Raw genomic sequence first — 12,956 nt, 5'->3', positions numbered from 1 at the left:
TGTGGCTGCATTGCTCACCAGACCTATGGGTGGTATAAATCTGGTCATGCATAACACTTATGTGATTCTCTGCACATACCACACAAAGACACACGAACTATTATTTATGTTGTATTCACAACTTACAGAGCACCTTCCACAAGCAGCTAAAAAACTCAGCCATTCCAACTGAGAATCACACCTGTCAATCAGCACCACCTCCTGGGATAAAGACCAGACATACTCTCACCTGGGACTTCTTTGCAATTATATTGATACCATACAATTACAGTTTGAAAAACGTGGCACAAGATACCTTTTCCCCTGCTCCTTGTAAAAATGATTCCACACCAAAACTCTGATGAATGCCAGTGATGTGAGTAATTAAAGTGAAAGTGAAACAAAGCCCTGCAACAAATGATTTATCAGTAATTATGAGTGGTAGTAGGGAGAGTTATTGAGCAAATCTGCAGATATGCAGATTCACTTATCCCCTGCACGTGGACTAACCCACACATGGACTAACCTAGTGTACACTGTAGCTAGTCCAAACCCCTCTGACGAGATGTGTATGTGTCATCACTAATCTCTGCACACCCACATCCACTGAATCCCTCTCCCATACAGTGCAGCAGCTTCCTTGGCTAAACCATCACTTTGTGTTTGTTTGGTTCTTAGTGAAAGAGACATTAAAAATACCCAGTATTTGGGGATTTTTTCCTTAGACTGAATCTCCTAGATTTGGCCCCTAAAATCAAGAATAGGATCTTGTATAAATAGCAGCACACTCGTGACCATACAGAGGCATGAAAAACTACTGCAGCAGATGAAAGTTGTATCAAACACATATGAAGAACACAGGTATTATGACATAAGCATCTATTAGACATTTATTTCAAGCATGATTAGCTAGCAAATAGTTCAATATAATTATTTAATAAACCCTGATTCTGTTATAGGAATACTGTAGTATACATTCATTCTTGTAGAAACCAGCTTTCTGTGAATCACAAGGAACCGTATCAACATTTCCTGTTTAAAATAGTGTTAAGCACTGCACATATAGCTATTACATTTTAAATAGCAAGTAAACATCCTGCCCATCAAGGCTGTGTTACCTTTGAACCTCCTATTTCAACTTCTCTTCTTGCTGCATAGACGGCTCTGGAAAACACCACGAGGACTTCTACAGAGGGTGGTGGGAAAGCAAGAGGGAATGGAAAAGAGGAACAGAGACAGTCACAGTGCCAGGCAAAGGGACATAGATGGAGACTGCCTGAGTGGGTTTCAGCACTGCACAGAGAATAGTCCCATGACTCAACATCTCAAGCCATCAGATGACTCCTTTCAAAAAAAATGGTGCTGCTTTTCATAGTACAAGCCATTAGGGTTTGTTTGGTAGTGAGGAATAAAGTCAGAAGTGGACCTCTGTAAGGAAGCTCAGGTAGCTGGTGTTTTAGTGATGCCACCTAAAAGCTTATTTTTCCTCCCACTGCCATCAGGTGGGAAACTTTCCTTCAGGTGACTGAGAGCCCATTCAGCACCCACCAACTCCACCATTAGGGCAGTTGAGCATGGCTCTGCAGCCATGTATCTATGGGAAAGACAGAGAGACCCAAGTAGACCCAAGCATCAGTGCAGGTCCAGGGACATCCAGGGTCACTATCATGGTCATGCAACCCCATGCATGACATGTCACCCACCCATGGCTTTTCTTGAGCCAAAGGATGTTGAGTCTCCTCCATCCAGCAGGATTGCTGTGTATCTTTGCTGTTTGAAAGCAGATTTGCAAGTGAAAGGGGGTAAAACGATGCCAGGTGTTCTTCACCACGGTTTGTGTGGGGCTGCATTTAACTACTGTATAGAATCATTAAAACTGGAAAAGACCACTAAGATAACCAAGACCAACTCCTAACCAGCCCTGCCAAGTCCACCACTAAACCATGTCCCTAAGCACCACACCTACATGCTTTCTGAATACTTCCAGGGACAGTGATTCCACCACTTCCGTGGGCAGCCTGTTCCAATGCCTGACTGCCCTATCAAAGAATATTTTTCTAATATCCCATCAAAACCTCTGCTGGCACAACTTGAAATCATTTCCTCTTGTCCTTATCCCTTGCTACTTGGGAGAATAGGCTGTCTCCACCTTGCTAAACTCTCAGGCAGTTGTAGAGAGTGGTAAGGTCTCCCCCGAGCTTCCTTTTTTCTAGGCTAAACAACCCCAGCTCCCTGAGCTCCTCCTCATATGATTTACTCTTCAGATCTTCCAACAGCCCTGTGGCCCTTCTCTGGACTCACTTGATTACCTCAATGTCCTTCGTGGACTGAGGAGCCCAGAACTGGACACAGGTCTCGAGGTGCAGCCTTGCCTGTGCCCAGCACAGGGGGAAAATCCCTGCCCTGGTCCTGCTGGCCACACTACTGCAGATAAAGGCCAGGATGCCATTAGTCTGGCCACACTGCTGGCTCACATTCAGCTGGGTGTCAGCCAACACCCAACCTCTGTTCTTACATCAGGGCACCCACAGTGTTTTAAAACCAACAACCTGATTTTATGGTGTATTTGACAGAATGCCTCCTTCAAGCATGCCACCTCAGGTGCTTTTATCTCAATTTACTTTTATGACCCTGGCAAGGTCAGGGTGTGCCCAGGCAGAGGCAGGGACCCAGCACCCAGCTCTGGGCACGTGTCTTAGGGAAACCTGCTGTCTTCCCAGAACCAGCTCAGCAGAGCATGTGCAGCATATCCCCACCTGAGCTAATTTTCAGTGAACAGTTAGGTGCTTGTAAAAATCCCAGCTGATCCTTGCAACACGGAGAGGTCACCAGAAATGTCTGGAGGACATCGGTTAATTACCTGTGCTATCTAAAACAAAGATTGTCAATCCCAAGGCCATTAATACAATTATTTTCTGTATCGTTACATTCACTTTCAATTAAACTTATGAGAAATGGATACAGATTCTGTTCTCTTTCCTCAGCTATTTTGAAACACAAATATTCAACGGAAAGATGGAACTGGAGGAAGAGTAGCCACAGACAAGCCACAAGTGCAGATGTAGTCTATTTTTGTTACTGTGCCTTTGTAGCACAATATTTTTTTTAATGTAATCTCTAATTTTTTTCAAGTATCACTGTGCTGAATAGAGCAGTGCATCACCTTTGTATATAACACAGCCTGAAGCCCCTCTGTTTGAAGAGGAAAATTTGAGTTAATTACCCACATCACCTCATTAGTCTCCATCTCCCGACAAATAAAAATTAGAGAAGCATGCTTGCTGGAGTAGAATTGCTGAAAGGCAGAAGTCGCAAGATTACTGTGCAGTGCGCTGCCAGCTGCAGGCAGGAGAAGGCCCCAGCAGGAATGCCAAGACCCTGGCACACACAGGAAACATATATATTTTCTATTCTTTCATTGACTTTTTTTTTTAATTCATTCAAATAATGCTTCAGAGGGAAAAAGGCATTTACAATCACAACAAAAAGGCACTTGCAATCACAAGACAACAGCCAGAGCTTTTGTTTTGTTTTTTTTTTTTGTGACCCAGCGGTACAATTATTCTGCGTACTGCATGCATATCATGAGGATAAATAAGAAATAAGGTCAGGCCACTGAAACTTCAGAACACAAACAATGAATAAATAAAAAAACCTCTATCATCTTGCTAAATATCTTTGGGGAGAGTCATCTACTTCCTAACTATGTCCATTTGTTCCTTAAACTATAGGGTTTGGACTTGGTAGAAAATATGAGAAAAATCAGGGCTGTAATGTGAATATTCACAGTGTAAATGTATATACCTCGTGTATCTCTATTCAAATAAAGGATATGTGATACTCCAAACCCACGTGGCACTTTACCTGTGTCTTTCATAACCATGTTTACTATTGTGACAAGGGTCTCTGAAAATCCCATTCACACCTCACTGAGCATGCAGCACACTTACTAAAACACACAGAACATTTCAAAGCTAAATACAAGTTGAAAACGAAGGACTGCAATATTCTCACAGAAGTATTTATTGCACGAGATTTGTGCAGGCAGGGACATGGCTCACATACCGCACGCTGTCCATAGATTCACGTTTAACGCTGGCCTATGCAGGGTATTCCAGTCCCTCTCCAGCTCCTCCCTCGCCCCGCTGCACATCTCCCAACAAACCCAAGGAGAGGGCTTCACTCAACAGCCTCAGCTTCACACCAACAATCCCATTCCAAACCTTATCAATTCAGCTAAGGAGAAACCGCTGGTGGAAAGGAGAAATAAGGTGAGTGTTCTGAGAGCCCGCTCAGCTGCCGGGCAGTAACCTTGCCCATGGGGGCTGGTGTCTCCCGGCGGGGCTGTCAGACACGGACACTGCCACTTTTCCATCTACCCTCACACCTCACAGCCAGCCGGTCAGCGCTGCCAGAGCAGGTATCTCGCCTTATCCCCGTGGCGCAGCCCCGTCCCAGCCCGGGCTTTCTCCCTGGCCAGCCCCGCTCCTGGAGCGGGATGCTCCGGGAGGACGAGCCGGGCAGAGCCCGCATCCCCGGCATCCCCCGCCGCACCTTTCCCGCGGCGGCGGGGCGTTCGCTCCTTACCGTAGAGCAGGTTTCTCGTCACCTGCCCCCCCATGTCGGCGCAGCCCCCGCCCGGCTCCGGCTCGGCTCCGCAGTCCCCGGCCCACGCGGGACCCGGCTGCCCCGCGCCGGCAGCCTCCGCCCACCGCCGCCGCTCCGAGCTGTCATCTTTATTTACATAAGAAGGAGGAGACTTCTCGGCTTCCTGAAATAGCTGCCGGCGTTTCACCGATGCGGCGTGTCCCCCCTCCCCACGCACACAGCGCGGTCCCGCCGCTCAAAGGCATCCACGCGCGGCGCTGGCCGGGCTCAAAGCCGGCGGTACCCGGAGCCCCGGCAACGCTAAAGAACAAAGCGGGAGGCACCGCTGATTCCACGGGAGAAAAATAAAATAAAATAAAATAAAAATTAAGAACTCATTTATAACACCAAAGCGCTCTGGCCCATGTGAAACTTTTAGCTTCCCACTGCAAAACCCTAGAATAAATTAGAATGGGGGAAAAGAAAAGTTAAACAAAATTTATTACCAGACATCACCACACCAGTCTTCAAGCCTCCTTTGCAGGTTAATTTTTAATTATTTAATAGCTCTAAACGCAGAATGGTTCGCCACAGACCTAAATAATAAAAACATTACCCCCCGTAAACTCTTTTGTGCGGGGCTCGCATGCTCAGCCCAGATACAATGCTTCCTGCGCTCCAGCTCATTACCTCTGCTGATGGATAATGGCCAGCGTTAGAAAAAGCAGGGGGATGCCGAGAGCGGTGCAAGGAGGTGCGCAGGGGACCGCAGCCAGGGATGGTCCCTCGGTTGCTCTCTGCATCCCGCAGTTCGTGCAGGAGATTGCTCGTTCCCTCCTCTCCATCTCCAGCACCGCACGCCCCTGCACACTCACTCCTCTCCCTGCATCTCTCCCGTCCACTGCTCCATGGGTAAATTAACACAGCAGGCACCGAGCTGCCACAGCCAGCCCCAGCAGATCCCAACTGGCTCGTTTAAAACTAGTTCATGCATCTTTATGCTGCGCCGCAGTCGCTTTCTCTCTGCAAAGGAGCGGGAGTCAAACTTGTGCAGCCGCGAGTGCAGCCCTGCCTCCCAACTCTTACCATGGTGTTGGGCAAATCCTGCCATCCCACTGCCTCGATTCTGCCACCGGAAAAAAGGGAAATAAGATTTTTCTCTTGCCTGTGTTGTAAGGATTATTTGCTTAGGACGTCTGTGTGCTGAGGTCTCAGCACTTCTGGAGGAAAAAAAAAAAAATACAAAAAACCACCAACAAAAAGAAAAGGAAGGAAAAAAAAAAAAAAGGCAGCGCAAAAAAAGCCCAAGCCAAAAAGCATAGTCAGAGTGTTTGCACTAGTGCTGAATGCTTGAGGAAAGCTGTGTCCAGCATTTTTAACCTGCAAGAGGAGCCTCTCCCCAGCCCTCCATCCAGTCACCACTGCCGGCTCACCCACTGCTCCCACCTGCCCAGCCGGGACGTGCACCCGGACCCCAGAGCCAAGCAGCAGCTCTTCCTCAGCACTCTGCTCATCCCTGCCCAAAGTCACACTCTGCAGAGCTCATGGCAGCTTCTTGGCAGAAGAATCTTGCTTTTTTTCTCCTTCTTTTTTTTTTCCCTCCCCAGATGATGCTGCATTTACAGCAGCAGCAAGTGGGGTGAGGACTTGTCCCCAGGAGCACCATGGTGTGGCCCCTAGACCCCAATGGGTGCAGGACATCTCTCAGGTCACACCAACCCATCACAGCACCCTGCTCTGCTCCCTGGCTTCTGGGGACCCATAGATGCCACAAGGTACTGCTGATTTCACCTTCTGAGGGGCACCTCACCCTCTCAGGCTAATGGCAAAGGGTCCAGAAATTTACAACATCAAATACCACGTTTTACTTGGAGAAATGAAGATTGACTTGGACATTCAATCCCAAGTTTTCTCCCTCAGTTTCTCATTTCAGCTCTGCTTTCCATCCTTACCTTAATCTCGCTACAGCTCTGTGAATAATTGACTTCTTGGTTCACTGCCTCAACCAAGAGATTGCTAGAAAAAAAATACAATTTCATGTTGGCCCAAAAATGAGTGCTTTGTGCGTCTCACTGAACAAAATGTTTCTTTAACTCAAAATGAAGCATTTTATTTTCAGAGTTATTTTTACCTCATTTTTTCAAGTTATGGTCATTCAATCCAGCTCTGAAATGATGTCCTTAAAAAAAATAAAAAAAATAAGCCCTTTGTTTTGAATATACCAAAAGGAAAACTGTGAATTGCTATATTCTCTGATTATTTTATTTTTTGCAACTTATTGGCTTTGTTTGTTTGTCTGAAGGGGAGGGTGGAGAGGGCAGACTGCCAGAATGAGTCATCCTGTTTGGCAGAAAATTATAAGCAATTTCAATTGATTTTAAAATCGGGAATTTTTTTCTAAAAGAATCCAGCATCTTCTCCCCCCCCCGAGCTTCTCCCAGTGCTGTGGAGCAGCTCCTGGGGGACACAGACCCTCAGAGCCATCCACAACAGTAGAATGGCCTGCCTGCCCTGTTCTGTGATAATTCCTTGAAGATTATTTGCCATATGGCAAATCTTTCCTTCACAGACACATCACACTTAAATTTACTGCTCATTTGTTCTGGTCACCCCAAACCCATTGCAGACCTTTATCTATTCCAAATTACGCCTCAGTCTTTCATGTTTCAGGATTTCTTCTAGACAAAGTGAAAACCTGCCTATTGCCCTGTTCCTTTTTACAGTTCTCTGTCAATACACTCCAGGTCCCCTTGGGGTGTTTCTTTGCCCTTGTCAATAAGGATAAGGCCTCCCATTTTGGCATCAAGTATAAAAATCAATAACATCACCATTTGCACTCCCTTCTAAATCACTGACAAAGGTACTAGGTTGGACCCAACAAAAACCCAGCCCCGAAATCCATTTCCATTCATGAACTGCATCCAGCAAACTCCGGCCAAGCAGCAGCGTTGCTGTCCAAGGCAGGAGGAATCTGCTGCAAGAGTATTTTGAGGCAGTGTCTGATCTTGCTAAATATACTTATTAACCACAAGAGTAGGATGCTGAGGCTGCAGAGCACTGCTGAAAATAGATTCACGGTCATCAAGCCGTGTATTAGCTAAAACCTTGGATCTTTCCAAGCAGCCTTGAGCAGACAATGGGGCACCTCTCCCAGCCCTCCCAGGATAAAATCCCTAGCCCTGGGTACCAGGCAGGGTGGCCAGGAAGGGTTATGACTATCTGCATTGCTTTCCTAGTGTGCTGGTAAGAAGACTGGCAGATCAGCAAGGAGGATGTCAAAGAACCATCATGGTCTGGGAAAAGATATCTCAACACAGCCAAACAGCCCATTCAATCCTGACCGAGAGAAAGCAGAAGAGATACCTGCAGGGAACCACAGCAGGGAGAACCAGCTCTGCAGAGACCTGTCTTGCACAGGAGGAGACACAGAAAAAGATACAAAGAGAAAAGAAGAAAAGGATCAAAACTCCAACTCAGGGAGATCAAGGATAAGATGATACTTATGCATAGGCCACGCCAAGAAAATAAAAATCCAGCTCCTGCAAACCTCATGCAACTAGAAGTCCTTTGGAACTGACTTTGGCTCTATGGAGAGCTAGAGTTTACACTTCATTAGCGAGACAAAACAAGAAATAAAACCTCACTTGATGGGGGTTTCATCTCCTTTAACAGTGCTGCAGGTAGACACATCCAGCCAAGAAACAGTCCAAAAAGTTTCCTTGAATATCAGCATGGGTAAAAGGTGGGAATTCTGGAAATCAATCTAATATTCATCAGGTAAATGGAATCTTCTCTTAATGACTTTTAGGTTTAAAAGCTGTAATCAGTTTCTCTATTACCACTTACACTTGACTCTATGGTAAGAAAGAGATTGACTAGAAATTCCCCTTTATGGCTTAATGCCGTAGCTCTCAGGTGAGTTCATCTAGGAAGATGGGATAATTTATGGGAATACATTCTTAGGTCTTTTTTTAGTATGAGTCTCTGACTGCTACTAGGGGGAAACTTCACCTGTACAGAAAACAGATTTCCTTCAGGAACCTCTGCCACTGTAACTTCAGAGTAAAAATTATGTTCTCAGCAGGAAAGCATCAAAGAAAAAATGTCTCACCAAAATGCACAAGAAACAGCTAGGAAACCTTGCCTTCTATGCATTCTTTTAAATTTAATTTACTGCCATTAAGGGAGGTGACTTAGACAAAAGGTATGTCTTCACCTTCAACCCTTTATCTGCAATGCCAAGTCACAGATGCTGCTGCAGCAAGCAATATGCTGATAAGTTGACATTTATGCAGGCATTTGGGAATATAATTACTTATGTCATTATTAAGCATTATTATAAAGCTGCAGCTCTGGATGAAAGCCAAATCTCAGTGTAAGTCAAAGGAAATTCAAAATTCTGGCTTAAATTCTTAAAATCAAAATCACGACTCATACCTACAAACTACAGCACAGCAACTACTAACCCAGGTGGCTCAATTATCCCAACACAATTCTCTGCAGGCACAGCAGGAAGGGGAATTTAAGAACAGGGAAAAAAATCTTTAGGCTGACTAACCACCCCCATTTGCGATGAGCTTAAATGAGACATCAGCTGTGTTTGCTTTAGTGACGGGAGCTGCAGCAGCACAGTGGTAAATGCTGTGGCTGGCAGGGCAATAAAGACATCAGGGAGGTGTTGTAATGGACGTCCAGGTTGTGGAGTGATTCGGTGAAGGAGAGCCAGAGGCTCTCTGCCACTGCTCAAGGGCTGTCACCCCTGCTTATGTAAAGCCAAAGCTGCCACAGGACATCCAAGTCTTAACCCTGACACTGCCAGCACTCAGTGTTTTATCATAACCTCCCTGCCTGACTGACTGCAGGAGTGAAGAAACAGCAGTGTTGGAGAGGGACAGAAAGATGAGCAAGAAGAAGGATTTCTACAGAAAGGAACTGAACTGACCTCAGGCCAAACTGAACAACATTTTTCCATCAGCATGTAGAGGCTCACAAGCCCCGCTGGATGGGGAGTTCATCTTTAAACAGAGTGGCTCGGTGCATGAAGGGGTCAGGAAAGAAATTAATGCCCCAGAAGCCAAGAGTGCTCCCTCATCCTTGAATACTTTTGGGATAATACATTGAGAAAACCCTGTGGGAAACTAAGATGAAGCAAGGACTCAGAATCACAGAATTCAATGTAAGATGTGCCTGGCAATAAAACATTGCACTGAGCTAACCAGGAGCTTTTAAATGATACAGAAAAACTGTCTAGGGCAAGGTCCCCTGGAATCTGCCAGAAGCCCATTCCTGAGGGCAAGTATCATGCTGTGCATGACACCAACTAGGCCTTCAAATGCCTCCAGCTCTGACCTTCATTTCCATGCTAAATTAATAGCTTTGCCTCTCCCTGCCATTTCACATTACCTCTTCAAGCACAACAAGATTCAAAAGAATCTTAGGCTTTTCCAAATATAATGGAAAATGAATATAAAAACATGTCACCAGAAGAAAAACTCTAATTTTAAAAACCAGAGAAGTGCTGATTTATAACACTCACCTGAATGAAGTTGACTTATATTTCCAGAACTAGAGAAAAAACTAAAGTTTCTATCTTCAAGCAAATATTTTCTTTAATCTCATGAGAATATCTTTATTTTTACTTCAGCTGGAGGTACGGCACAGTGACAACATGGGAGGACTAATAAGTGTGTTATTTCAAGCCCAGTTCTGTGGCTATTAAATATTTGGAAACTTTGAACAGTATCACGTGATAAGGCACTATGGCAGACTTTAGCAACACAAGTATAATGTCTTTCCACACAAAGTTTCACGAAATACTGGTATAATAGATATACTTTTATATTATATAAGTAGCTCTTTCATACTTTATCACAGGCAACATCCAAATTTTGCATTGAAAAACTGAATTACCACCTGCAATCAACAGCATTTTTATGGCATTTTTGCTTGAACATGTGACTGCAGAGCAAACATTGCATTCATTTTCACAATATTCCTGTAGGGAGAGGTGATGCCTCTCTGCCTGAGCTAAAGAAGCACATTTTGAGTTTTTTCAAAGATTTACATGAGGACCTTTTCAAGCAACAGGTTAATTCACTCAATCTTCATTCAGTGCCCTCTGGAAAGGGCAAAGGGAAGGACTCTGTGAAACCAAAGAGGCAAATTAAACAAGGTAATCAGAAAGCCCCGGCACCAAGGTCACATAGACAACTTCCACTTCACCACATGATAGCTTTTGAGAGCCTGAGTTTGTAATCTTAATAACGTTCCCTTGTCAAAGAAATGCAATTTCTAAAGATTTTTCTTAGCAGACACAATGATAAGCGTAAATAACCTCTCTGTTTCCTGTGCCACCTTTTCCGAGAAAAGCCTTTCACTTACATGCAGGGATGTTTGTAACCAAGCAAGGGCACTGTATGTTTGTGATGTAAATATTAGCCCTTTTTATTACCCTGCTGAAAGTCCTCCAGAGAAGACAGTGAAGGGCAGCAGGATCCAAAAGAAACCTTTTGGGCTGGCAAGGTGGGCAGGCAGGCTCACACCATATGTCTGTGACAATGTCCCCCACTGTGTGTGCCCACAGAAAGTTTTAGCCTGGGCTTTGAAAGGCCCCTGGGATCAGAGAGGACAGTCAGTGAATGCTCATCCAGGAATGGCTCCTCATGCATCCCTTTCTGTGGGGGTGTATGCTGGGCTTTGCACTACTTATTAGTGGTTTGTTATTAGTTTAGTTTGTTTTCTTTTAGAGCTCGGATTAATAGATTGAGGCGATTTTCGTGTTTGGGCTTGGATGTTTATTATATTTTATTAGAAACTACAGAAAGTATGATAGCACTTTTAATTTTTTGTTAGAAGTAGGAAAAACGGTTACAGCTGGGTTTGCTTTAAGGTCTTTTAAAGTTAAACAAACAAATAAAAGTTTAACACTTATATTATTTATCTTTTTAACCTAATAATAGATTTTTACGACCTTTAGAGTGACATTTGACTGACTGACTAAAGGCTACTACCTGAGTTCCGTGAAGAAGATGGAAGAAGATGAACAAAGAAAAAGACACTACCTAACATTTTTCATTTCGTTTTATATTCACTACTATACTATAAAAACTTCAAATTTAAAACCCAGCACTTAGAGAAAATACACACATTACAAGCCTTTTCCAAGGTTTTAGGTCTAGAGCAGTGTTTTCCAGGGGGTCTGTACCTGGAAGCACAGAAAGCTCAAAAACTCCAGATTTCTGGGATCCAACACCTTTCCACGCCAATAACTTCCCTGTCTCCTGCTACAGGGCCATCTCAGAGGAAATGTGACTTATTTACAGACCTTTCCCATAAAGAGCTGCTTTCCCAAGCTCTTTTACATTTATCTCCAGGGAACCAAAGGAGCTGGAGGTCAAACACTGCAAGGACAAAGTGCATGGCAAGGGTGAATTTTCCAGCCCTGGTAAGAGGAATCCTGCTGGTGCAAATACCAAACCAATCCTGTCATGCCTGTTTCAGGTGTTGCCCCTTCCCACTCCTTCTGTTCATCTTTTACTCACTGTTCTCTGGTCTTCTGCTCTCCCTCACCAGATACTGATGTTTTGTACCTCCCCATCCTAGACTCTTTGTGGCCTTTCACGTTTTACCCAAAATTTAGCCTTCCTCCCTTGTTATGTCCTTTCACTTATTTCTTCTATAATTCAGAATAAAAGACATTTGGACTCTAACTCAGTCTCTCAGAAGTATCATGAAAGGTCACAAGCCAGATGCAGTAGACTCGGGGCAGCTATTATTGGAATGAAAAAAAGATTCGGTTCTTCAGCTCAGGAAAACAGGACTTAATCAGTCCAAAAAAATCACAGCTTTACCTTCACCAAATGCCACTTGTTTTATAGTTACTTTATCAAAGCACAAGGCAGATGAACATAAAGGGCAGATATTGTACTAAGTAGCAATGATTATGTTTCCCTCCAGTCACTTCTCCATCCCACATCTCCATTTCCAGGAGAAGGGATCAGAGCAGGACGTGAGACTCATATTACCAAACACAGAAAAATGTCCACATCCCTAGGATCTAAACCATGCTAATATATTCACCACTGCAGCATCTAGACTGAGTGTCTCTGACCTACCACAGCTTCTTCTGATCTGCCGCAAACTTCCACAAACCAAACCCTGCTCCTGCCATTGTGCCTCTCCTCCCATACACCATGCCTCCAATCCAAAGGTCTTTTGCACTTCTTCCTCCCTCCCCCAATTCTTTGTCTCAGCAACCTCTTCTGTGCCGCCCACACACTTGGAGAGCAGAGAGCAGACCAATCTGGCAAGCTCAAATAACAACAAAAAAAAGGAAAAAAAAAAGGGGAAAAAAAAGTCGTTTTCTGGCCTAGAAGACTCCTATGTATTTT

The 12,956-nt window shown here is 44.5% G+C and overlaps 1 protein-coding gene across 4 annotated transcripts in view; it reads right to left on the bottom strand.

The window, feature by feature from the left end:
• The window catches only part of NEURL1 (neuralized E3 ubiquitin protein ligase 1), a 145,123-nt gene that overhangs the window by 78,711 nt on the left and 53,456 nt on the right, over positions 1-12,956 (bottom strand). For 2 of the 4 annotated variants that reach the window (XM_014883805.2, XM_088169290.1), the window contains exon 1: positions 4,567-4,644. The exons of 1 other annotated variant lie outside the window; for it this stretch is intronic. In XM_014883805.2, the coding sequence (XP_014739291.1) occupies positions 4,567-4,600 (34 nt within the window). In that variant the 5' untranslated portion in view covers positions 4,601-4,644. Of the gene's footprint in view, positions 1-4,566; positions 4,645-5,652; positions 5,758-12,956 lie in introns of those variants that run through there. One more of the 4 variants, XM_014883806.2, reaches the window with a different exon arrangement.

This window comes from Sturnus vulgaris, chromosome 8, assembly GCF_052056855.1.
Source record: "Sturnus vulgaris isolate bStuVul1 chromosome 8, bStuVul1.hap1, whole genome shotgun sequence".
Classification (NCBI taxonomy): domain Eukaryota; kingdom Metazoa; phylum Chordata; class Aves; order Passeriformes; family Sturnidae; genus Sturnus; species Sturnus vulgaris.
Note: the sequence above shows the minus strand (reverse complement) of the source record. Positions and strands in the feature narration are given on the sequence as shown.